General features: G+C 32.6%; 1 protein-coding gene across 3 annotated transcripts in view; it reads right to left on the bottom strand.

Moving 5' to 3' along the window:
* The window catches only part of Egfr (Epidermal growth factor receptor), a 110,016-nt gene that overhangs the window by 5,357 nt on the left and 78,921 nt on the right, over positions 1-25,738 (bottom strand). For 2 of the 3 annotated variants that reach the window (XM_015978717.2, XM_008193271.3), the window contains 3 exons: positions 18,806-19,052; positions 2,979-4,515; positions 454-855 (listed from right to left, as the gene is read on the bottom strand). In XM_015978717.2, coding sequence (XP_015834203.1) covers positions 454-855; positions 2,979-4,515; positions 18,806-18,968 — 2,102 coding nt within the window. In that variant the 5' untranslated portion in view covers positions 18,969-19,052. The remainder of the gene's footprint in view (positions 1-453; positions 856-2,978; positions 4,516-18,805; positions 19,053-25,738) is intronic. The other variant, XM_008193272.3, reaches the window with a different exon arrangement.

The following is a 25,738-nucleotide window of genomic DNA, read 5'->3' as shown; positions in this document are numbered from 1 at the left end:
TAAGAAAAAAACTCCGAAAATTTAAAAAATAACGAAGAAAGTTTGGTTTAGAGAAATTGTGAGGAGACTAAATTTTTGACGATATTTTCCGAACGGTTAGTCGCAGCGATTTGAATCTTGCAAACTTGGATTCTGGAGGTCATTTTACGTTAGAAACACTTAATCCTAAGGAAATAACTCCGAAAAATTAAAAAATTATTAAGAAAGTTTGGTTTAGACAAATCGTGAGAAGACTAAATTTTTGACGATATTTTCCGAACGGTTAGTCGTAGCGATTTGGTTCTTGCAAATTTGGATTCCCCCGGTCATTTTAAGTTAGAAATACTTAATCCTAAAGTAAAAACTTAGGAAATTTAAAAAATAATGAAAAAAGTTTAAGGAGAGTAAAAATGAGGGTTAATTCAATAAGTACTTGGAATAAAATACAGAAATGTTGAGCTTTGCATTCCTCACCTTGGATGGCATTTCCGGCACAGCGCTGAGCCCGCCAGCGATTTGAGCGACTCCTTCTCCTGCGGCCCCAAGTACTCGTTGAAGTAGCCGTCAGGACAGGACTCGTTGCTGCCCAAGCAATAGACCATGGAGTCGGTTTCGTTCATGATAGCACGGTCGCACGAGTTACAGCCGCCTAAACCAACAATGTTGGTGGGACCGGTGCATCCCCCGACGCAATTGGCGTGGCAGCTCTTGCACTGACCGTTTTCGTGGTACTTGTTAGTGGGACAGGATGGTACGCAGTAGGGACCATCCTGGAAGCGCTTGCAAGTGACGCATTTGTCGGCACCTGGACCTGTGCACGAAGAGCCGCATTCTTCGTGGCAGCGCTTGCAAATGTTGGGACCGTCTTGGTAAATCCTGGAAGAACAGATACATAAGACGATGCATTTATTGCTTCTTATTAAGATGTAGCAGCGTAAAAAATGTATACTTTATTGTGGAATTGTAGGAAAAGCAGAGCCGTTAACTTTGTTCTTAATGATATGTTTTAATGTTTACATAAGTTATTATCCAATTTTTCAAAAATAACTACGAAAACATTCTCTCTAGTTTTTAAAATGAGTTAAAAGCACCAGTTTCAAAGTGCAACATGTCGGTACTATTACTATGGTAATACTTATGGTAAATAGTTTTCTAAATGTGTAAAAATAGGTATAGCTGTACGACATTGCAATTTTTTGTTTTTGATTTCAGTCTTTGTTTACAAAGCGAAAAGTTTTGTGATTTTTTTTAACCAAAATCGTATTCTTTATAGTTCTATCTTAGCAATAGCCTTTAGTGCCTATCCGCAAAAAAATCGCAAAAACGGGTAAAAATTATAAAAATCTGACTAGTTACTTGTCACTAACTACTAAATTATTTGGAATGTTTTGACTCTAGTGCCACCAATACATTTTCTAGAACAGTTTACGTACACAAAGTGCCAAACAATTGACTTTCCACCTACTACTACGAAAATAAAGAAAAACGCAAAACTTTCAAATGCCCTTCTGTACAAAGAGAACACTAAATTCTGATCGATCTTAGAAGTATGATTTTCAAGTTTTTAAACTTCTAATAGATTTTCACCTGCTGACTTTGTAACTGCAGGTTTTTTTGAGATAATTCATCTAGTTTTGATACAAACACGGTTTACAAATGTTAAAAAACTCGAAAATCCATCACAATCAAAAAAAAAATACGTGAAAATAGTTTGCACAGGCGAATTCTGCCTAAAATTTTGATTTTTGGTAAGAATGTTTAAATTTTTAGGTTTTTTTTTTGAAAATTTTATAACCCCCCTAACTGACGTCCTTATTACTCAAAACTTTTAGTTATAGGCACTTATATTTAATATGGTTAGAAAACTGTTTTAATTTAATAATAATAATAATTTATTTGTGGCAGTAAAACAGTTACAATATAATTAGTTACAACAAGAAAAAAAAATACGATAACAAAATTAAAATTTTCTACAAGTTGTTCCCACCACAAAATGGACCAAAAGGCAGCAAAGCTGATCAAGGTTTTGGCCCAGACAATAAATGAGAAACAACAAAAAATAAAAATAAACAATGTGATTGAAGAAAAATAAAAAAACAATTTTAAACTACACAAAATTTCTCTGATTTGTAGGCAAAAAAACCTTTTTTTTTGCTATAACTCCAGTAGTTTCGCTGCAATCGTGGTTTAGAAACTCCTAGGAAACAATTTTGCAAACGTGTTTTTCATAAAAAACCAAAAATAAAAAAATATACAGTACAAAAACCCCAAACCACTTGATATTTTGATCATTATTCAATAATTTTTGTAATTTTTTTCATAAGTCTTGGCATTTATTTACTCAATCTGTATCACAGATCTGTCCCTTCTTATCCTTTATTTGCAAGAATTAACCAAAAAAAATTACGTTTTATAATGATTTCTCATTAGGACCGTTTTGTTTGTCCACTTGAAGCCCTAAGTTTATATATTTTATGTGGTGTTGATGATGCCTGATTTTTTGCGATAACTCCAAAAATTTCGCCGTAATCGCCATTTGAACATTTTAGTTTTTTTAAATTTTAAACGCATTTTCCTTGAAACTACAAAACTAAAAATGACAAAGTTTGAAAACCGGTGGAATCTGCGTCCGATTCTCTGTTAAACGACAAAAATACGAAGTCATTCTGGCTTACGATTTCAGTCACAGAAATACCAGAAATACCCTAAAAAAATTGTCCAAATTCTTTAAAACTTCACGTTTATACAATTCCAAATTCATTGGCATAATGTCTAACTTTTTGTCATAACTCCATAAGTTCTCCGTAATCGGCATCCAAGTACTTCAAAAACTTAAAACTTTAAACGCACATTTCTGAGAAACTACAACACCAAGAGCAAAAAGTTAAAAAGCGGCGGAATCTTTGTTCGATTCTCTATCAGGGTACGTCATTCCGGGTTACGCTTCCATTTAAAACTGGGAGTTATAATTTTTCCAAAAATTAACTAAAAGTACTCACCCTGGCAAAACGGAGCAGTTGGCAATACACCGACTCTCATTCTCGAGCTGGAAGTGGGCACACGACAAACACTGATCGGGTCCAGCCCCCCAACACCCATCCCTACTACACTCACTATCACACACCAAATTGTTCCCCTTGCACAACCGTGGATCACTATTATTCGAAATCATAACCACATGCTCGTGACTCCTCCTGATTTTATCCCAATTGATATTATCAGCAAAACACAAGTGTGTGTTTTCCAAAATGGCGACCGTCCCGGCATTGAGTCGCTTCAACGACCGCAACTCGAGCGATTTCAGCGACGATTTAACAATATACAGCGAAGTGAAGTAGTCTGAAAGTGAGCGACCACCGATCACTTCCAAGTTTCTAAAGTACGACAAATTGGTAAAATCGGAATGGTACGCTTGAACGTTGATATGCCCCGTGACCTCCTTCAGGGTGCTAAAGACCTCCAAGCGGTCGGGGTGCATCCGGGGGTACCTGGCCCCGAAGGTGTAGTTGGGGTAGAAGTGTTGGTACCCCTCGAAGGTGTTTTGCAAAATCAGGATATTGCCTTCTATCACAGTACAACCCTTGAAGGTGTCAATGTTCCCAGAATGGATGAAAGTATCAACGCGGCAGGTTTTGGGGCACGGGCCGTTGCAAGGGACACACGCCCCTTCATGGGCCTTCTTGTCAGGGGGGCAGGACCGGACGCAAGCCCCATTGTCTTTGAGTAAATGTTCAGGGCAGTTTTTCACACACGTGGCACCGTAAGCGTACTTCCCGTTAGGGTTATCCTGCCAGGAGTACGTAATGGGGCTGTAAATTTTCATAGGGGGGCACTCCTGTGTGCAAACCCCATCGTCGTAAAAGTTCCGACAGGCGATACAATCACTTTGCTTAGGTCCGGTACAACCTCCCGCACAAAACAAGTGGCAGCACTCCCGTGGGTTCGGCCCGAAACACCGCCCTTGGTAACACTGTGGACTGCAGTTCTCCTTGGAAAACTTCTGGCAGTTTTCTTCGCCTTCCCCCCAACACCCTTTCTCACAGTTCTTGTGACATGGGGGACAGTCGCGTTCGGGGGAGGTGAAGTTGTAGACGAAGACGTACTTGCTCTTGGGGTCCGTGATGATTTCCTTCCAGTTGATGGTCTTGAAGTGGCAAAGGTTGTAATTGTTGAAAACTCCAACGTTTCCGATGAGGACATCCCGGAGGGCGGGCAACTCCAAGGTGTACATCTTGGAGAGGATGACCAAGAGGGCGAACTCCTCGTTGCGGACGTTCATCTTGAAGAGGGTGCGACCGCGGATGATTTGGAGGCGGGGCAAGACGATGCGCTTGATGTCCACGTGCGAGATGAGGACGTAACCCGTTACTTCACGGATGTATTGGAGGAAGCTCAAGTCCAGGTTCTCGTCCTGGAGCCAGGTCAGCTCCAGGTTGCCGTCCACGTAGGTGCAGTTGGTGTAGCGGTCCTTCAGGTTGCGGTAGTGGTGCTCGCGGTTTGAGGGGACGGACATGCGGCCGTTTGTTCCAATGCAAACTGGAAGAAAAATGGGAATGAGACGATTGACGACAAAAATGCAAAGCAAATAGACGGTATTGACATTTGCAATAAGATCCTTGCCGAGAAGAGAGTGACTACAAATACGAAATGAGTAAATATGGACGAAGCAAAGCAAGGTCAAGACGGTCTCGAGTTTTTAAATGTTTAAAAACTGGCGCAACTTCTGCCAGTTGGGTTTTAACACGAAAAATTAATAGATTTTTTTACGAAAATTTGATAAAATGCTAAGATGTCTTCCGAATATCAAAATCTTGAAGGGCAAACAGTAGTGCCTACCTTCTACATTAAAAAAATGCACAGTATGAGTTATTTAATGAGTATAAATTGCAAATATTAAAAAAAAATTGGTGTCTTCCAGACAAGAATTATTAAAAATCTGAAAACAGTTACACCGTCAAGATCTAGATTCTAAAAATAAAATTAAAGCTTCTAAACTAAACATCTTAAGTTTAAAGAATAACTATAATCCTGAAATATGAACATTTTTTATTTTGAAAAAATTAATAATTCGGAAAATTTGATAATTTAAGTCCTTTAAACTCTGTTATTCAAAGTTGATTGCAGCTGTTTCGGCATTATTACAGCCATCATCAGTCCAAAAAATGGACGTGGTAGATTTGTGACAATGATAACTTATCCATGAATTTACAAATACACCACGTGCATTTTTTAGATCTGATGATAGCTACATAAAACCGAAACATCTGTAATCAATTTTAAATAAAATTTTAAGAGTTTAAAGTACCTAAATTATCAAATTTTTTGAACATTACCAAACTCTTACAATGAAGTATATCAACTTATATGAATAATTAATAAAAATTATTGTGGAAAATCCAAATTCCAATAAACAAGGATATTGGAAAGGTCTTTCAAAGTTTCTCAAACAAAATTTGAAATTAAAAAAATTAAATACTAATCATTTTTTAAATGTTAATAAAAATAATAATAATAATAATAATAATAATAATAATAATAATATAATAATAATAATAATAATAATAATAATAATAATAATAATAATAATAATAAATCAATAGTAATGCATAAAATTCATATTTTTGTTATTAGTAATTTTTCAAAAAAATCCTTTATTCTGTCATTCGATTTTAAGTTCTTCAAAACAACCAATAGTTTTGTTTACTGTTTTAGTAGTACGTACAAAGAAAATAAAAAACAAAACAATTAATCAAATAAAAAAATTTCTTCTAAAAATTTTGACAACTATACACAATGAGCTTGATCTTTTTTCTCCTTTTTTTTGTAAAATTAAAAAAAAAGATTTAATATTACACAAAAAATAAAAAACATTAAATAAATAAATAAATAAATCAAGAACGTAAAATTACTCGTAGTACTTTCATGATCTTAATAACTTTTATAACTTCCTTATTTTTGTTTTTTTATTTTTTGTGCTTTATTTTTTTAATTTTTTTTACACTTACTAGAAAGATAAAAATTTATACTATCTAGGACACTAATAAAAATGTCAGTTGTCATTAAAAACATAATAATGACGCATAATGAAGTCAAAATATAGCATTTAAAAAAATAAAATCGACCTATTCGAAAACTTTTTTATAAAATAACTTAGAACAAAGATATGAATTTTGTGCGTTACTTTTGGTTCAGTCTGTATAATTTATTTCCAACAGACTTTTTATTCTATAGTGAACAAAATTAAATAATGTTAAAATGTTAATGTTAGATAAAATTTAAGGAAAGCAAAAGGGTAAAGGATCTTCAAAAGAATACCTTAAATCTTGAAAATAAAGACTAAAGAATTGAGAATCGGTGTTAAGACTTTGAACCCATCTAAAATTCTGATATAAAGTTTAAGTTTTTCAATTTTTAAACTGTAAGTTTCAAAAAATATGTTTACAAATCCTTAAATTATAAAAAAAATATCTAAAAATCCCTAATTTCACTTTATTTTTAATATCAACATATTGGAGAATTTGGGCAAACTACCACTTTCGGAAACCAGTCTTGCCCATACTTTTTCTCCGACCGGATAATAAAATAATTGTTCCTTTTCGAGAACACCAAAACAGCTTTTTGCGACATACCCAATGCTGACAAATTAATAATTTTGACCTTTTTTGTCCGCTCGTTCTAATTCTGTGGTGAAAGTTGCACACACACACACACCACAGAGAGATGAAAGAATTCGCAAATGGACAAATCATTCGCTTGACTTAATTAACAATAATTAATTTGCATTCATTTAGCATTGCATCAAAACAGCCCTTCATTTCGCAGATCCGGCTTCCACAATGCCTTCATTTAGACAAGTAAAAGGTGCGATGACGTATTGTTGCAATCGCTTAAATGGACACAGAAATCACCATTAACATTTGTTTATTTATAATCAAGTGGGCGTAGCGTGGGTCTTCGCGCAATCCTTCCTCTGTTAAACATCATCGAGTCGCGAAAAGGGTTGGCAGTACTGCAGCGATCTGGTCGTACCCAGTGCTGCCAGTACTATGCTAACGAAGTTTTTAGAAATTATTTTTGGAGCAATGTCTACTGATTTTGAACCTAAATATTGTTCTAAACTTGCTTTTGTAAAATTGGTGCGTTTTTACGTAAGAAAATGAACTCACTGAATGGAAATACATACTACTAGTACTAGAAAATGATAAATGAAACACCCAATTTTTTTTGCTTCTCAAACTTTTTTTTAAATTGTCTAAATAAAAACATAACTCAGAAATTTCAAATGCCCAAGTTAATAACTAACTCCTCATTTGGTGCATTTTTGAGTTTTGTGAGCGAATCTTGCGTAACAATTGAGTTTTTGCTGAAAAACTTGCGAAACATTCGAATTTGAACACGAACTAATTGCGAAAATCAATATTTACCAAAAACAAATCGTTTATCCACAATTTTTGAACCCAAATGTAATAAAAAACTTAAAATTTACTTAGAAAATAGCGAAATTTCTGATGGTTTGTTTGGACGACATTTACAAAGTAATCAATCGTCTTGCAATTTTTTGCGCACCAGATAAACTAGTAGGAGGTAATTTTTATATTTATATTGGTCAATTATTCATTCCTCGGACAAATGAGACACCAGTGAACTGGTTTTAGGGTCAGACTTTCTCACAGAAAGGGATTTCCCCTTAGATGTGAATAAAAGGGTAGATTCTGCTTAGTTTTTGAAATAATTTGTTACGAAAACACATTTTTTTTTATTTATTACACAACAACTAAGAATCCCAGAAAGGAAAAACTTTCACACAACTAATTAATATCTACACTGTCGATTTGGAAAACTTAAAAAAAAAACTGCAATACTGACAATTCTACGTAAAATAGTTTGTCATTACAAAATCAAGGCTGATACAAAAATTTTATAAGGTATTTTTAAAAATTAACAGATCAAATACTGCCAAAAAAACTTTCACGCTGAGAAACCAAAAACACAAGAAACTAAAAAAAATAGACTAAAATTCTGAATATCTAAGCGGCTGAAAAATTGAGAATCTGAAAAAACAATAAAATTGGAAAAGAGAAACACTAGTAAATTAAAAATTGTTGGAGAATAAGTTGGAGAATAAAAATCAGACTGAGAAACTGACTATAACTAAAAGACTGAAAAGCTAAAACTTAAAAACTGGAATGCAAAAAAACTAAAAAACAGTAAGATTAAATTCTGTAGATCTTTAGTGACTGAAAGAGTGATAATTAAAAAAAAAAGAAAAAAGAAAGAAAATAAAGAAGAACGAAAAACGAAAAACAAAAATTGAAGAAATGAATAATACGAAATGCCGTGAGAAAATTAAGAAAGTAAAAAGCTAAAATACTGGAAGCTTTAGAAACAAAAAGTCTTTAGATGTAAAATAAAATAACTACGAAATTGAAAAATTTTATGTAATGATTTTAATTTTAAAGTGAAAAAAATATTTTAGGAAAAATAAAAAGAATGTCAAGATAGAAAAATTAACAATTTTTTTTACACTTTAACGATTTTTTTTGAGGAAACACAACATTTTCACACTTTTGGTGGTTTTTCGACTATTTTTTGTCAAAATTTCGGAAAAGAGGAAAAGAGAGTAGTTCACTTCGAAACAGTGGTTTTACTTTCGGTCGAAGGCCGTTCCCAGGATCCCGGCTAACGGTACCATTGCAAAATCGGTACCCATTTATGCAAATTACGGCCGGTAGGTGGCGTAGGAGGACCGGTTGTTGTGCGATGATAGGTTTATTATTATTGTCGGTTGAAGTGGCCCTTTGTTGGCCTTTTTTCTCCGAGAATTTACCTGGTCTCGAGTACGGTACTGGTCGCACTCCAGGTAAGGAAAGTTGCGCTGATGGGGCGGGGGTGCGCGGGGGTTGTTACCGTTACGAACGAGTCGGTGGCGCCGCATCGGCAAATACTTTGACTCTACATGGATTTCTTCAATCGAGATCTCGATTTACGCCGCTTTTTGCGCTTGCTGGAGACTTTTCGCTAGCTATGGTTTAATTGGCAACACTGATTGCAATTACGCAGTTTTGGCCCCCAGTTGTTGATTTTAATCTTTATGAGGTGATAACTGATAAGGAAACAATCCGATTGTTGTATTTGTGGTCGTGACCGGTTCTTAAAACGTTAAAAAATGGGAGAATTACGTTAAAGATCACTCTTTCTCGATTTGAACTTTTGGCGTGTTATTATTTGCAGTTGAAATGTCATAATGTTAATAGGACATTTGTTCAAATACCAAATGTGATCAGAAGAATGTTAAAATGTGTCTAACTAGAGCGCGGGAAAAATTCTGAAGCGAGACGGTTTTTGGTAAACAAAGATTTGAATACCACGACCAAGAAAATTTAAATATTTAAACTTCTTATCAGTCGTTTCGAAACGTGATTATTTCAAATACAGCGTAGAAAGCGTTACCAAAACAGCTTCCAAACAAAGAGTCTTAAAACTCTGGATTTCGTACACCACTGTATTGTTAAAATATTTTACAATTTTATGATTTTTAACTCAATTTAAATTATTCCATCTCAGTTTTTAACACAAAATCTTTAGATATTCTCCACCCAAAATTTTCTCAACCTTCCAACCATCAATTTTTCAAGAATCCTCAATTAAAGCAAAAAAAAGCAAATAATCAACTGGTTCATATCTTTTTTCTCAAGATTATAACACTGTTTCTAAAACTCCTGCACTGTTTTGACTTTAAAGAAGTCTTTCAAATTTTCGTAATTCTTATCAACAACCAGTACTGATTTTTTAATAGATGACATACAAATACTTTGAATTCCCTCAAAAAATTAACTTTGGTTTCTGATTTTTTTTTCAAAATATCCATTTATCTTGAAATTTTCCCTAAAAATGCAAGAATTTTAGCACAAAATCCTTTAATTCCATAAATTAAATTTTCATCCTTGAATCCCCAAATTTTAACTCTTTAAAAATCTTTAAATTCCCTCTAAAAGTCAACTTAGTTCTCATGAAAGATGATTTTTTTCACCCAAAAACATCTAAATGTTTTTACTCAAAATTTTTATTAAATTCCCTCAAACTATTCTTTTTGTTGCTGAATAAGTTTTTTTTTGTTAAAATCCTCATTTTTTTCTCAATTTGTTCTCTCCAAGAAAGTCTCATTTCATTTACAATCCATATTTTTTTTATTCTCTTAAAGTCTTCACTTTCTTATTGAATAGGTTATATTTTTGTAGCAATTTTTTCCCAAAAATTTTCCTCTCATCTTACAATCAAACTTTCAACTTTGTTGCTGACGAGATTGAAATTTTTCCGAAAATTCCCCTAAAACCCCAAAATTTTGAGATTTCCTCAAATTCTTTCACAAACGTCTAACTTCTAACATTAGAAATTCCTCCCGTGTCCACAAATTTTACCTCAAAATTCCCTCAATCTCAACTTAATTGCCGAGGCACACTTCTTTTTAAAGCTTTTTCCTCAAAAATTTCAAAACATGTCAACCTATAATTTTCTCAAACTCTTGATTTTGTTGCTGATAGTTATTTTTTTAATTAAAATACTTAGTTTTTTCTCAAATTTCTTTCTTATCAAACTCTTTGTTTATATTCCCTACTTTCAACTTGAAAATACATTGAAAACCGAAAATTTTGGCTAAAAATTTATAAATTTCCCAAAATTCTTCATCTTGATGCAGAATTGGTTGAATTTTTTCTTAGTACTTTCGGTTCTTTTTTTAAATATGTAACACTTTACATTTATATTTCCTGAGTCTCTAAATTTTAACTCCAAATCTTTAAATTCGTTTAGAATCTCAACTTTCTTGCCGATGAAGTTCAACAGTATCTTATAATCCTTCAGTTTTTTTCTCAGAAACGTCAAAATATCTTTTAATTCAAACTCGTGAATTTGACAGAACAAGATTAAACTTTTGTTGAAATCCTCATTTTTTCCCACTTTTTTCCTCTTATCAAACTCTTAACTTTGTTGTTAAAGAGACTAAGTACTTTCATACAATTTCGACAAATTTTGCTGATATTTTTTTAACACAACCTCTTGACTTTAATACTCAAAAAGATCTCAAATCTAACTCCTCCGATAATTTCAAAATTTAACCCAAAATCTTCAAGCTTAATCAAACTTTTCGAATTTGAAAGCTCAAATTCCCTCTTCGTACATTTTTTTTCGCACGAACAACCGTTGGGTATTGACATACCATGGCGCCAATTGGGTTTATCACTTATCAAAATGGCAAACCATGAATACAATGCCCATTGATTCGAGTTTATAACCCTTCTTATCTCCGTCTTGGCTCTCCCATCGGAATCCTCCCAATTAAAACCAAAGAGCGCCATCTGCATCGAGAGGTCGTACCATATGGTAGTCGCGTACCATCTCCATTGGAAGTATCCCCATTATCGTTATTATTATCATCATCATCAATAATAATAAGGCAATCAAGTGGCCGCGGTTAAAGCCGCGTCCAGATCGTTTTGTCTCGCTTGTGCTCACTGCTGGCTAATTAATGCTCCTCTCTTTTTACTTAAGATATGATCGGAACGCGGCCTTTCTGGAGACTTCGGTTCGTTTATTCCAGGACAAAAGAACTAATCAACGGCACTGTGCAAGTCACTGCTGGCCTTGACGAAGGGCAACGCTCATCGCGAGTAAAATAAAGAAGGTACCGATGGTACTTGCAAAACAAGTTTGGTGGTACCATACAAAAAATTTGATATTTTAATAGATTTGTTATGACTCATAATAATTAATTTTTTGTACAACGACCGTTGAAGCTACAAACGACTCAGAGGAACAAAATGGCTAATTTAACGGTACCACTCCGACTTGCATCGGTACAAGCATGTAGAAAGCGAATATAAATTTGTTCAATTTAAATTTACAACACAAGACACTCACAACATTCACTTCAATTACAAATCCAGCAAGTACCACTTGCCAATTCGAAACTCAAGCAATTTCAATTAAAAATTGTATCGCTACGGTACCACTCGCCTCAAGGTAGTTCCAATAAAACGCTTGATAACAAATGAAACAATAGCTGATTAGCTAGACTAGTACCGTTCTCGGGCAAATTAAACCAGTTTAACCAAATGATTTTTTTCGTGGTACCACTCTTGATAGAAATTCAATTATGTTGAGCAAAATTTACGCCGGTACTTGGTATAATTGCGCCAGGAATATCCGTAACAAGGCCTGTATCGTTTAATGGTACCACTTTCAAGATCGTCACGAAATTATTGGTAATCAGTACTCGTCCGTACCATTAGTGTCGGCACTTACGTGAGCTAAAACGTGTTGACAATGACCACGACTGTGTGTTTTAAGTGAAATTCCTCAGTACCACGAACCGCAAATATTTGAAGAAATGGACACGAGAGCAGTACCTTCAATATTTGAACGCCATGTTGGAAACGGACATAAAGTCCAGCGTTAGGTCAGGTGTGTCAACACATATCTGCAGTTAAAAATTTCAATTCCACAAAATTCAAATGGTAGTACTGGAATTTTAGATTTTTTTCAAAATTTCTAAAAATCTCAAAAAATATTTTCAGTCAAAATCTTAAGATTGTTGCGGTCAAACAAATGGTAGAAAGACCTAACAACTTGTAGAATTGATCCAAACAGTCTAATAAATGATACAAATCTGAAACATGTATTTTACAAATTGAAGATCTTGATAAGCTTGTAGGTAGATTACTTGGGTTTATTGTATTAGCTGACTGTTCTTGTTCAAATCTACACAAAGCAGCGTTCGAAGTAACGGCTTTTCGCTGTTACAAACATCTTAATTACGGTGTAAAGTACACGAAATGGTAAATTAATTACAGGTTTGAACGCAGGTGTTCGATGATCAAAATCTCCGAGAACGTGATTGATCGCTTTGACTCCAAAGTAGTACCAAAACTATTCGTTAGTACCTACGGAATTCCTTCTCTCTCACACAGTGTAATTAAATTTGTGCACATTTGCGCGACCAATCGGAATTATGCCAAGTACCGAGGTGATAACATTGTGGTACGAATGGAAATGTCGTCACAATATTGTTAGAACACGCACTGGGAAACAAGGATATGTGGCCAAGTCGTAGATTATTCAGTCTCCGCATGCACCCAGACGACTTGATCTTGATTAATGACGTGCCCGGACTTCATGCGGCCACTTTTTGTTTTACAACATGGACTGCTGTTCGAAGTGAGCGAGCAAAGGAGAAATCGGATGGTACTTCCCCCGCGCTAGGAAACGCGATTGTTACATCATTATATCGAGTGGGCTGTGATTGACAGCCGTAATCGGCCTCTAACGCAATTTTTACAGTTTGGTTCTTATGTGGTACTGGAAGCTATGAGTGTTTTGGGTTGGTAGTACTGCGCTGGAACAAAGCCGTTTTCGGGCCGTTTAATGCACGAAACGCGACCACTTTTTACACGAAGGGTAATCCGAGACCGTCTCATCTCGACACCTAAATAAAGAACTTTCTTGACTCTGAAATTTCGATTTTACGCTTACTTAGGTTACAGCAAAGTCGCGTTGACAGCGCGGAAAATGGTACCAAGAGTTACAAAATCGCAGTACTTTTCTGTAAACTGAACAGTTTGCCGAACTGATTCAGTTTTTCGTTGTAAAGATTATAAAAACTTCACTCAACTGGTAGAGGTCAAAGGTGAAGTTATAAAAAAACAACCTTTTTCTAAAAGTTCTCAATTATACTCAGTCGGAACAAAAGTACTGTTGATTTTGAGATGGCAGTTGTAAAGATTCTGAAAGAGCGTTGATTTTGAGGAAGATAGCTAGGAAGAAACTTGAGCTCTACGAGAAAATTTTAAGATAAGAGTAAGAATCTTAAAGAAAATTAACGTTTTCGGCAATTGAATTGAGTTGAATTTGAGGATGTGGTGCCTTTCTTATGATTTGTTGGAAGTACCGTATTGTTAAGTTTGAGAAAAGATATTCAAGTTGTAATATCTTGAGAAGAAAGATATTGCAAAGATTTTTTAAAGAACTTTAAGATTTCGAGGAAAAACTATCATGGAATTTATTTTTGAGTTAAAACTTGGAATTTTAAAATAATGATGAGTATAGGAAAAAATTTCTGAACTGGGGTTTCTATTTTGAGAAAAAAGTGAGGATAGTCAGAGAAGATTCACTATTTTCAACAATAAACATAACATAACAATAATTTTGAGGTACTCAAACTTTAAAGATAGTGAAAGAACTTTGGATTTTGGAAAAACTTTTGAAATTTTGAGGAAGCTCAAACATTTGACTTTTTAGTTAAAAATTGAGATTTTAAAATAAATAGGTATCATAGCATGAAAAACATTAAGATTTTGAAGATTGATAACAATTAATTGATTATGATTTAGAAGTTGAGGTTTTAAACTAATTATGATTCCAAGAAGAAATTTCAAAATTGAGGATAGAGGGATAGTTTTAAGGATAGTTTTTCTTTCAGCAATGGAATTGAGAGTTTGAGTGAATTTAAATATTTTGAGTAAAAAATTAATTTTTCTAGGTCTTTAATTATGATCTATTGAAAGTATAAGAATACTGTGTTGATTTTGTGATAATGTATACAACTTACAAAAAAACTCAAAGTGTTGAAAAGTATGGTTGTGAAAAAAATCTTGGAAAAATGTTACGATTTTGAAGAAGAAAGATAATAACCACTTAATGGTGAGTTGAAATTTGCAGTTTTCAAAAATTTTAAAGTAAGACTCAAAATTTTAGAAAATTTTACAGTATGGTAAAAAAAACGCGTTTTTAAGCAACAAAGCTCGGGGGTTTGAAAGATATTAAAGTAAAGTTTGAAGTTTCTAATCTTTTCGTTATTATCGACCAGAAGTTCAGTAATGTTGCTAACAAGTGTTGAAAAGCCGAGTGGTGAAAAAATATTGGAAAAAACTTCAGAAAAAAAAAACAAAAATTGATTTTTGAGTTAAAATGTTAGTTTTAAAATAAAATAATGATTCTCGAAGAATATTTAAAAAAAACGCTCAGAATTTTGAGTAAAAATTAAGGATAGTAATAAAAAGCTGATCTCTGCAACTAAGGCTTTTGAGTTAAATTTTGAGGTTTGTCGAATTTTTAATTTCCAAGATCTCTTTACGACCATGCTTTTAAGACTCAAAATCAACAGTATTGTCCTTTTAACAGTGAACAAACAAAGATTAGAAACCTCATACTTTAACTTAAAGTTTTAAATTCCTTTAACCAGTTAACTCCCAATTTTATTTCTCAAAACGATGGCTGTGGTCTTGACTTAATCTTAATTTTCTTCCTGTTCCTGAATGAAGACAGTTTACAAAAAGTAAATTGTCTATTAGGTACAACTTTTTTGGGAGAATATTTTATATTCGAAAATATCAACAAAAAAAAGTATTTGAATAGCAAAAAATTTCAAAATAAAAAATATTCTAAGCAGTTGATAAAATAAGTCCTTGATGAAATAATGTTAACAAAACAAAAAAAACACGAATTTTTACTCCAAAAACACAAAAAAAAACACAAGTAATATAAAAGCTTTGTTACAAAATGTATAACAAAGAAATTTTATAAAGTTTTTTAAACCTGGTTTATCAAACAACCTACCTTTATCATGGGCTAAATAAACCAAGTAATTAATAACAAAACCGCAATTAATTTAAATAATTAATTAAACATAAGTAAAAGTTCAGTCGACAGAAAAATAACACTCGAACAAGCCTTCTGACCACATTTATTTGTAATCTGTTTTTTTGCTTTCATTTCAATTCAGTTTTTGCAAAGACCTTGCAAGATCATAACATTACAATAAAGATCGAGTCTGAAGTCACTTCCTGTATAGGCGGAACGTCCGTTCTTATTACAAGTCGACCAACAAACACAAATACTGTATATGAGTAATTGAACTCAACTTTTTACAGTTAAAAATTTTAAATCGAACAAAACTTGTTTGCACATTACAGTAAACGGTCGCAACTTTCCCTGAAAACCTCTCAAATCCTTGGATTTAGGTCGTTTACACTGCGGAATGTCGAAAAGAGCCGGTCGATAAATTATCGAATTAAATTATGACAAGTGGTCCCCGTAATGATAGCATCAATTAATTTTTTCCGCGACATTAAACGGATTTTAAGTGGCTCTCAGATTTGGTAATTTTTCGAATATTTTTCACACAGACAATGAGGTTATCGCGACGTAATTTACGATTTATTGACGGAATTTTCATCATCACCAGGCAGATTTACGGCCCTGAGGAGCGCTCAAAGGTGACGAAACTTGGGTACACACACACGGAAGTTTGTCGAGATAGATGGGCGCACAAAAGGGGACAAACATGAGCGATAGCATCTGGCCTTGAAATGTCCTTCCGAGGCTAATTAAAAACACAACTGGTCGCATTATATAAGGGTCTATCTACCATCTAACATGCTATTAAAGTTATTACAACGGTCATCTTTGAGTGACGTGCATTAAAAATACATGTCACGATTTTTGATTCGGTTCTTAATCTTTTAGTTTACTGGTGCTGAATATGGCATTCCTTTCTCACAAATTATTAAGCGAAATTGGACGGTTAATGAGTGTGAGATGAGAAACGGGGCTTTGTTGGAGAATATTGTCAGTTGAAAATAGAAAAATCCAACTCATAAAAACACATTGGAAAGAAAAAGCAAAACAATTCAATTTTTCAATTCATTTCATCGACTCAAAAATTTGGAGGAACAATTAATGCACAAAAAATAAAGAATATTATGTAACAATAAACAACTTGTGAAATAACTGCATAGCAAAAATTCATACTTTAAATATGACAGTTAAGAACATTGATCAGAAAATCTTCATTAACGGTTTAAAAAATTCAGTAATTTTTTAATTGTAAATATCTTTGATAACTGTATTTTTTTATTTTGCCAAAATAAGTAATTTACACTATTTATTATGATTATTACAAAATTCCTTTAAAATTTATAAAAATAAACATAGAGTCAAGAGCTATTTATAGCAATGTACTTAAATAATACAACTTTGTAATTATTTTTAATATTTTATTTCAATACCTAATAATATTATCTCATCAAATCATCACAATGGAATTCAAGGCAAAATAGAAAATCTTACAGATGTAAAAATTAAAGAAAAGAAAAATGAGTCAGCCTTGTCTAAAAGCAAAAATTTTTCTTTTTTGATTTGATTCTTTCGTAAAAATGCTACACTTTTAGTTTTTTAATTTGATTTTTAAGGCAATCCTTGATAAAAAATATCACCATCGTTGGAGATTTTTTTAGCTTGTTCATTAAATTATAATGCAGCAAATTTGTGACATAAACTGATCCAAAAACATTAAAATTCCAAATGATAAAAATAAAAAATAAAATAAAAAAAATGTTACAAAAAAATCTCCAGTAAAGAAAAGAAAAATTTTTCTGTGTATTATAAATATTACAGAATTCCTTCAAATTCATAAAAATAAACATAGAGTCAAGAGCTATTTATAGCAATCTACTTAACATCAAACCGCAAAAAATACAACTTTGTAATTATTTTTTAATATTTTATTTCAATACTTAGTAATAATATTACAGATGTAAGAATATTAAATAAAAGAAAAACTACTTAGCTTCGTCAAAAATCAAAAACCTCTGTCTCTTAACTGGAAAAATAAGTGGTCGTTTGTTATCGCTTTTTAAAATTTGGGTAAAAATCAGATACCTCTACAAAAAAATAGTTTTTTAATTTTATTTTTGGGGCAATCCTTAATAAAAAAATTGACCATTGATTTTTTTCGATTTGTTTGAGGGACTATAATATCATATAATTTCCAAAGTATCATCTGCATTTTGACATTTTTCGTTTCTTTTATTGAAATGATAAAAGAAATTAAATGCTCCGTGAAAAACTCATAAAACTAGTTTTCATGACTTTACAAATGTTCCTTAAAACCCCTTAACGTTTTTCCATCAGCTGAGTTCGAATTCTTCAAATTTGAAATTTTTTAGAGAATGTGCTACCTTTTGGCTATCTTCAGCAATTTTTGAAATTAGAAAGAATAAATATCGAAAATTCATAGAATCAATAATTAGGTTTAAAAATACCGTCACATTTAAGCTTTTTATGCAACGTGTTTGTAGTTTATTTTTGTTATTTAAATTCATTTAATTTTCATATTTACGTGAATCGTTTCTTAAGTAACAAATAATATACTCAAAACTATTCCCAAATTAAATCACAACAAAGAAAACGTAATAAACAACAATCTAATGCAAATGTTACAAACAAGTCGCCAGTAAAGACAAGAAAAATTTGTTTATAGGGAAATGTTAGAACAATCTACATTAAATTATTCAAAATGTTTGTTTGGAGACAGGAATGTTTACTAATGTTTTATTAATTACCTGAGATTATAATGCGATTATTACCATCAAAACTGACACACTTGGCATTTTTTAATTAGTAAAAATCGATAAAAATAGAACAACATTAAACACGTAAAAATTAAATTTAATTACCTTGTTTTCCACTTCCCAATACTTGGAAGAACAGTTAAGAACAAATTTCTTGGAAATGGCAATTTGAAATAACATTTTTAGAACCAAAAAAGTTAGTGCTTGAATGTTTTGCAATTTCTTAAGTACAAAATAACATCACCAGGACTGTTTCCAGATTAAATTACAATTAGTAAACAACAATCAAACTCGGAAAAAATGTGACAAACACGTCGCTAAAATAACGAGTGAACAAGGTGATCAGAATCTTTGTTTAATTACATAGAGATCTGCGTTGAAAACTGACAATTAGCTCGCTCAGGCCCCATCTCTCGACTTACTCTTTCCCTTGTTGTGGAACTCATTCTCTTGGTGATGGAGAGCCAGCGCCTTATCCTTGGCGCCGCCTCTGCGTCTGTTCCTGTTGTAGTGCTGTCTACAATCGCACACCACCAAAACCAACAACACCACAACGAACAACACCAGGAGGTGGCGTATCCCCATGATGGCCGTCGACGGTTTCGTCCCTCACATGGCGCAAGCTCCTCACCAGCTCGCGCCAAACAACAAACTGACTCTCTCTTCCATCTGAAACACACACCAGTTAGTTTACCTGGGCTACAGGTGGGTAACCCGGACCCTCATCCGAGTCAAGCGGCTAACTGGCGTCTTGCCGGAGTTTTGCCCGGACTTTTTCGCGATTCCGGTAGACGACGAACCAATCATTTGAGCAAAAGTCAAAATTTTGGGCTGCGTGGTGTTTAAAGTTTGGTGAAAGAGCGAAATTTTGGGCAAGTGGTTTGGGGTCAGCGGCGCTCTGTGGTGATGGTGGCAGGAGTTGGAATATTTTAAAGAATAAGGCACGAGATGTAAGTGGTCGGGATGAAAGACGCGGCCGGCTTCATGAGAGAATAAGAGGTTTCAGCTCGAAAATTGTAGAGATTTCGACGTGCAGTCAAGAATGAAACCTGACTTTGACTCCGGGACATTTCATCAAAGGAAAAAATTAATTGGGGAGTAATCAAGTTAAATAGTGTCTTTTGGGGCTTCTTAACATCGGTTCGGGGAAACGTGGCCGTTAGAAATGCGGGATTTTTTCCAGAAGTTGGAATTCTGGGCCTATTTATGTCAGGCCACAATTTTTCGAAAATAACTATGCAAATTAACTAAATCACGACTAAATTACAAAGTCAAAAACGATTTTACGTAATTTAATTCTTATTCCCATTTGCTAACTTAGGAAAAATGGTATCGAGAAAATGTCTAATTAAGCAAGAACAACTTATCTGAAATTTTCTGGTTTTCTCAACACTTAAGATAATTTTATTTTGTGTTTAAAATCACAATTTCCCAGATAAGAAATTTGTTTGCAGCACAAGTGCAGGCAGTGAATGTGGGAAATTGCTGTCGATCTAAGTTAGGTACAATATTTTCTGAGCGAATTACCTCAAAAAAATTAAAACAATAGCTATTTGTTTAGATATTGATTTTCTCCAAAGTTTTATTAACAAATGTCATATTATATCTTACAAATAAGTATTTCATACAGAAAATGAAGAAGTAACGTAAGTTATTTCCTTCCGAGGTAAAAAAGTGAGAGAGTAAAATAAGGTACTTTCATGTGATATTTTGACGCTGAAACGCGATAATGTGTAATACTTTATCAAAAAATTGTCAAATTTAAAATTCTGTTACTTACTCAAAAAAAGAAAGTTTTACACGTTTTACAGAACTCATAATAAAGACAAAAAATAAATAAAAGGACCTAAAATTATATTTAAAAAAGCTGTACAAACAATTTGTTTCCAAAAAACCGTTTAATTTTGATTCAAAAAAATTGAAGGATTTTACTCTAAAGTCCAACGGCATAAAATTAAAAAAATATTACTCTAGAAGTACTCTAGAGGTACAATATTATTAGTACCTTTTGAGTTAGGTATATTCATAAAATTCTTTATGACCAATGTATTTTTAATAAGTACAAATTTTTCTTCATGTAAAGCAGAAAATTAGAAAAATATAAGAAAGGCATTGACATAATTCTCAAAGTAAAAAAAAAGGATTCATCAACTCTATTTTTCCCCGAAACATTTTACATAAGTAAAGTTCAAATTTTTTTTATTTTAACGCCTAATTTCGTCGAAACTAATGAAATAAAAGGTGAGTATATTAAAATTAATTTTTTATAATAAAAATATATATTGTAAAAATTAATAATTATCCACTCAATACAACAAAATTTTATATATATATATATATATATATATATATATATATATATATATATATAAAATCCAATTTGTTAAATAGTAATAATTCTGATTCCACTTCTTCAAACTCAAATTCACAAAAAACAAACAAAAATTAAAAAAAAAATAAAGAAAGGGATACAAAAAACACTCATATGATTGTAGAGAGTAGAACTTACAGTGTAATCTAGCAACATTAGCTAATCATGCGTGTTGATGAAGGAACACTTTTTAAAAAATGACTTACATCTGAAATAATTAATATCCAAGAAAAAAGTATTTCTGTTAATTCTAAATCAGATACTGATAATCTTAGTAAAATTTACAAATTCCTTATTATGAAAAAGTGATAACATTAAAAAAATTATGATCATATTTTCAACATGTTTTGTCTTATTTTTAAATAGTATTGTGACTAGGATATTAATTATGGCCTTTTTGACATTGATTACATTTAATTATTGTAACGTCAGTGTTTTGATTGTTTAGTAATAACTGCAAAATGTATCATTTTCTATTATTTTAGACATTATTCTAAAAATTATTGTTAAAAATGTTAGAAATTTATTGAAAATAATAGTTTAAAAAAAATCTACATTCATGTTTTTGGATTTTTTTCAATATGTCATTTGTATATTTTCAAGAAGGATAATAGATAATAACTTTTTTTGAACGAAGATCTTTTCTTTTCAAGTAAAAAGGTTGGTAAGTAATTGTAGTTGTTACAGAAACAGCATAGTTTAATATATATATTTTTAGTCTGATGATGATTATTCGATAGAAGAAACGTTGCAATTCATTTTTTTTTAAGACTTTCTAAGGAAGTTCAGGAAGAAGTGAAAATTTATTACAATAAATAGTAATTAATTAAAGATACTAATCAATTAAAAAAATTGAAATATCAATTAAAATTTTGTTTCTAGTTTTATTTTAGCCCGAATGATATTTTTTTGATTTTTTTTAAATTCCTAATAATCAAATAAATATTTTTTAAAAGGAGCATCAAATTTTTGAAATATGTATTCATTTATTAAAATATTTAATCATCCTTTGATTTGGAATGACATAAATAATATTGACTAATTAAAGCTTATTATAAAGAATACTGTAGAAAAATATTGCAAAATTCACAACTAAAAAGATCAACATAAAACAATTACCATCAAGTGTACAGTTAAAAGATGTTTTTAGCAAATTCACCTTGAATATCAGGCGATAACGTTTAAGTCATTCAAAAATTTCAGGATCTGAAATTGATTTTCCTAAACATTTTCCGTACGTGTAAATTAATTTTGGCGAAAATTTTCCTGCCTTGAAAGAAGAGGGCAAGAGAGAAAAGAGAAAACAAAAAAGCAATAAATTGGCATTTGAAAAAAAAAGTGTAATATAACCCAAAAGCAAATAATTCGCGCCTCAAATATAAAAATGGGAAATGGTATCTTGTGAGTTGTGATTCATTGAGTTCATCAACTCGTTGCCTCCTCAAGGAGCCTCAACTCAGTACAGGTGAGTCGACGTGAAGATAATTCCACGAAAAAATTCGTAGAAAATGAACCTTCTCTCTCTCATTTATCTTTGTGAAATCACAAAAAACTACTTAAACGTTGGCCCTCCGTTTCGAATTCCAGCATGAGGGGGCCCCCTGGCGACTCCCCGACCTTCTCTTCCAAAACGGAATGCACATCAACATTCCTTCACTTTTCGTATAATTAATGCTAAAACATTAGGCCGATTAGTTATAGCCCATCATCGAGGGTGTGAGTTATTGGCTGGGTCTTTTTCCTCTCTTCTCTCGAGCCATTAAAACTGTGGCGGGCCTTCCATTTACCAATTACCATAAAACATTAGTGTAAAAGTTTTAAAAGCTTGATTTTCTATGGTGTTTTACCGAGTCATGGTTCAGGTTAACAAATCGCCGTATGGGGTCAGAATTTGACGCAGCGGCGGCTGTCAGACCCTCTTCGATACAACCTTACTAATTGCCAGCAGAGAGCGCATTTTTCCAAAATTAAATTTCCAATGACAAATCGGTGATTGGCAAGGCCGTTAGGAATTCCGGGCTGCGCGTCCGAGCAAGTGTCGGGTGGTTCGAAGGGACGTGAAGCGAATTCGCCGATTAATTATGAATGCTGGCGAGCTTTTTGTGGTGGATGAAGAGTCTCGACATCTTTACAATGGTCGGGAATGCGCTTAACGGACAATTATTATCGACGGTCACGGCTTATTGGCCCGGAATCGGGACTCCGGATAGGATCGCCACGACTTGGATGAATCGTTGTTACGTGGAATGAGTATTCGAAATTATTATCGCGGTAATAATAGAGGCGAGCAGCCACGCCCGCTAAATCTCGGATCTCGACGCGTCACGAGCTGGACGCGACCGGAGCCAACTCCGGGGAGAGTGGAATCACTTTGTTGGAAACAAATCTGTTTCAAGTCGTTTGGGAATTTACTCACTAAAACGATTTTTTTAATTTCAGGCAGAATTGTATTTTTGTATGTAAGAATTTTTTCTTGATCTTTTTGCATAAGTTCTATATTCAAGATCGCTTTTCCCAAGCAGTTTTGTTCTTTTTTCAGAGAAATTTCATTGTAGATCACCGTATTTCAACGAAACAAGTGGAAAAATCATCAAAGACTAACTAACTTTCTGAAGAAAATTCGTAGCACATCAGTGTATATCAATAAAACTGAAGTCTTTGTTTTGAGGCAAAATAAGCAGAGTAAAGTTATTTTTTTTAACTAACTTTGTTAGTAAATATTTTCGGTCACAAATCGGGATTCCCAAGATATTTTGCTTTGTTTTCAGAGATACTAGTGCAAAAATCGTAGTTTGGAACGATTTGGACAGTTTGTAAGTGGTTTTACTCTTTTTTCAGGACGAAATTATTAAATATTAAACTTGTAAAAGGTAGAAATACTAAGTGAGGATAATACTCTCCAGTGTAAGCTAATACGACTGTTATCACTTATTAATATTTGAGATTTAAATAGCGAGACAACAGCAAATGCCGTTAATTTCAGCAAAATCATATAGAAAATGTCAGACAACGTATTTCAACAAAACAAAAATCAAAATCAAGATCGTTTTCCCCAAGCAGTTTTGTTTTTCTTTCTGCGAGAAATCATTGTAAATCACAGTGTTTCAGAGAAACATCTGGAAAAATCCTCAAAGAAAAACTAACTCTCTGAAGAAAAAAAAGAAAAAGATACTCTAAAAATTAGGATAATATGAATGAAAAGAAATTATTTAGCCCAGCTTTTTTAGAAAACTGAAAATAAAAAAAATAACGAACCCACAAATAAATTAGCTTATAGATAGAAACAGATCGGACGTTCTGGAAATATAAACCTTAACTAATATTTTTTTAGACTGCCAAACCTAATACTTTTATTTACAAATCTTTAAAGTGCATGCACTGCTTATAAAGATTTCCAGCAAGAAATCGATGCAAGTCAACATATTTTTTAGTCAAAATTATAAAAATTTTAGTGATGTTCAGGCGATGTTGCCCATTTTTCAGCGATAGGATCTCGCGTAGTTCAGTAAAACTTATCCAAAAATCGTAATTTTCAGTCAAAGTAACACAAGTTTAGATATTCTAAATTGCTTTAGATCGCTTTTAATAAAAACGAATGTAAAGTAACTATTTTCTGACTCAGATGAAAGAAATTCTAGTTTCCAAAAAAATAAAGCAATTATCTGTGCATTTCCCAAACGATTTTGTTGGTGTTTCAGCGAGAAATCGATGTAAGTTTTGCATGTCAGCCAAAATAACGCGATTCCGAAGACGTAAGCACAAAAGACAATTTTTTTCATTTTCTGAAAAATATCCGAGTTACGAGTATTTCTAACCGGTTTTACTTATTTTGCATAAAAAAAAAACGTATTTCAGCAAAAGTATAAAGTAAAAACCTCAGTATTCAGGCAAATTATTAATTTAAATCATTGTAAATCAATGTAATATTCCAGTAAAAGTCGACATTTTTGGTCAAACTAACACAATTCTCAAACGATTTTGTTCCTTTTTCAGAAAAATAATTGTGAAAATCGCAGTTTTCTAAAAAATTATCGCACGTTAAGAAATTCTCAATCGATTTTGTTTGTATTTATCAAGAAATGAAAAAAATATTTCAGTAGAACAGCTGAAAAAAAATTTTTTGTGGTCAAAGTAACGTAGTTTCAGCTTTCCCCAAACGATTTAGTTCGCTTTTCAGCAAGAAATCCTGTACATCGACACAATTCAGCACAAATTCAAAAATAATGCGATCTCTTAATTACTTCCAACCAACTTTACTCGTTTTTCAGTGAAAAATTGTCGGAAACGTAGTATTCAGGAAACGCAAAGATAAAATACTTTCATGAAATTTTGCTTATTTTTGGTGAAAAATCGATGTATGTTTTGTAAGTCAGCGTATTTCAGCGAAACAATTGGAAAAAATTTTAATTTCAGCCAAAATAACGCGACTCTGAAGACGTAAGCACAAAAAGCATCATTTTCTGAAAAATTTTCGAGTTATTTCTAAACGATTTTACTTTTTTTGCATCGAAAAGTTGTTGTAAACCAACATATTCCAGCAAAAATGTAGTCTAAAAACCTCAGTTTTCAGACAAATTAATGCAAATTACAGTAATCTTACTTACAGACTTTTATGATTGGATTTAAGTTGAATCATTGTAAATCCACTTACTATTTCAACAGTAATCGAAATTTTTGGTTAAAAACTAAGGCAATTCGCAAAAGATTTTCCTACTTTTTCATAGAAACAAGTGCAAAAATCGCAATTTTCAACAAAAATTATCGTGAGTTAAGACATTCTCAGTGGATTTTCTTCGTATTTAACAACAAATGGATAGAAGTTAACGTTTTTCAGTCAAACTGCTGAAAAAATTGTCTTTTCCGCTCAAAATCACGCAGTTTGAGCTTTCCTTATGCAATTTTGTTCGTCTTTCAGCAATACGTTACTGCAAATCAAGGCATTTCAGCACATCTACAGAAATAAAAACACTTCCAACCAATTTTT

This window comes from Tribolium castaneum, chromosome 1 (genome assembly GCF_031307605.1).
Source record: "Tribolium castaneum strain GA2 chromosome 1, icTriCast1.1, whole genome shotgun sequence".
NCBI classification, from domain to species: Eukaryota; Metazoa; Arthropoda; class Insecta; order Coleoptera; family Tenebrionidae; genus Tribolium; species Tribolium castaneum.
This window is presented reverse-complemented; position numbering and strand designations above follow the sequence as displayed.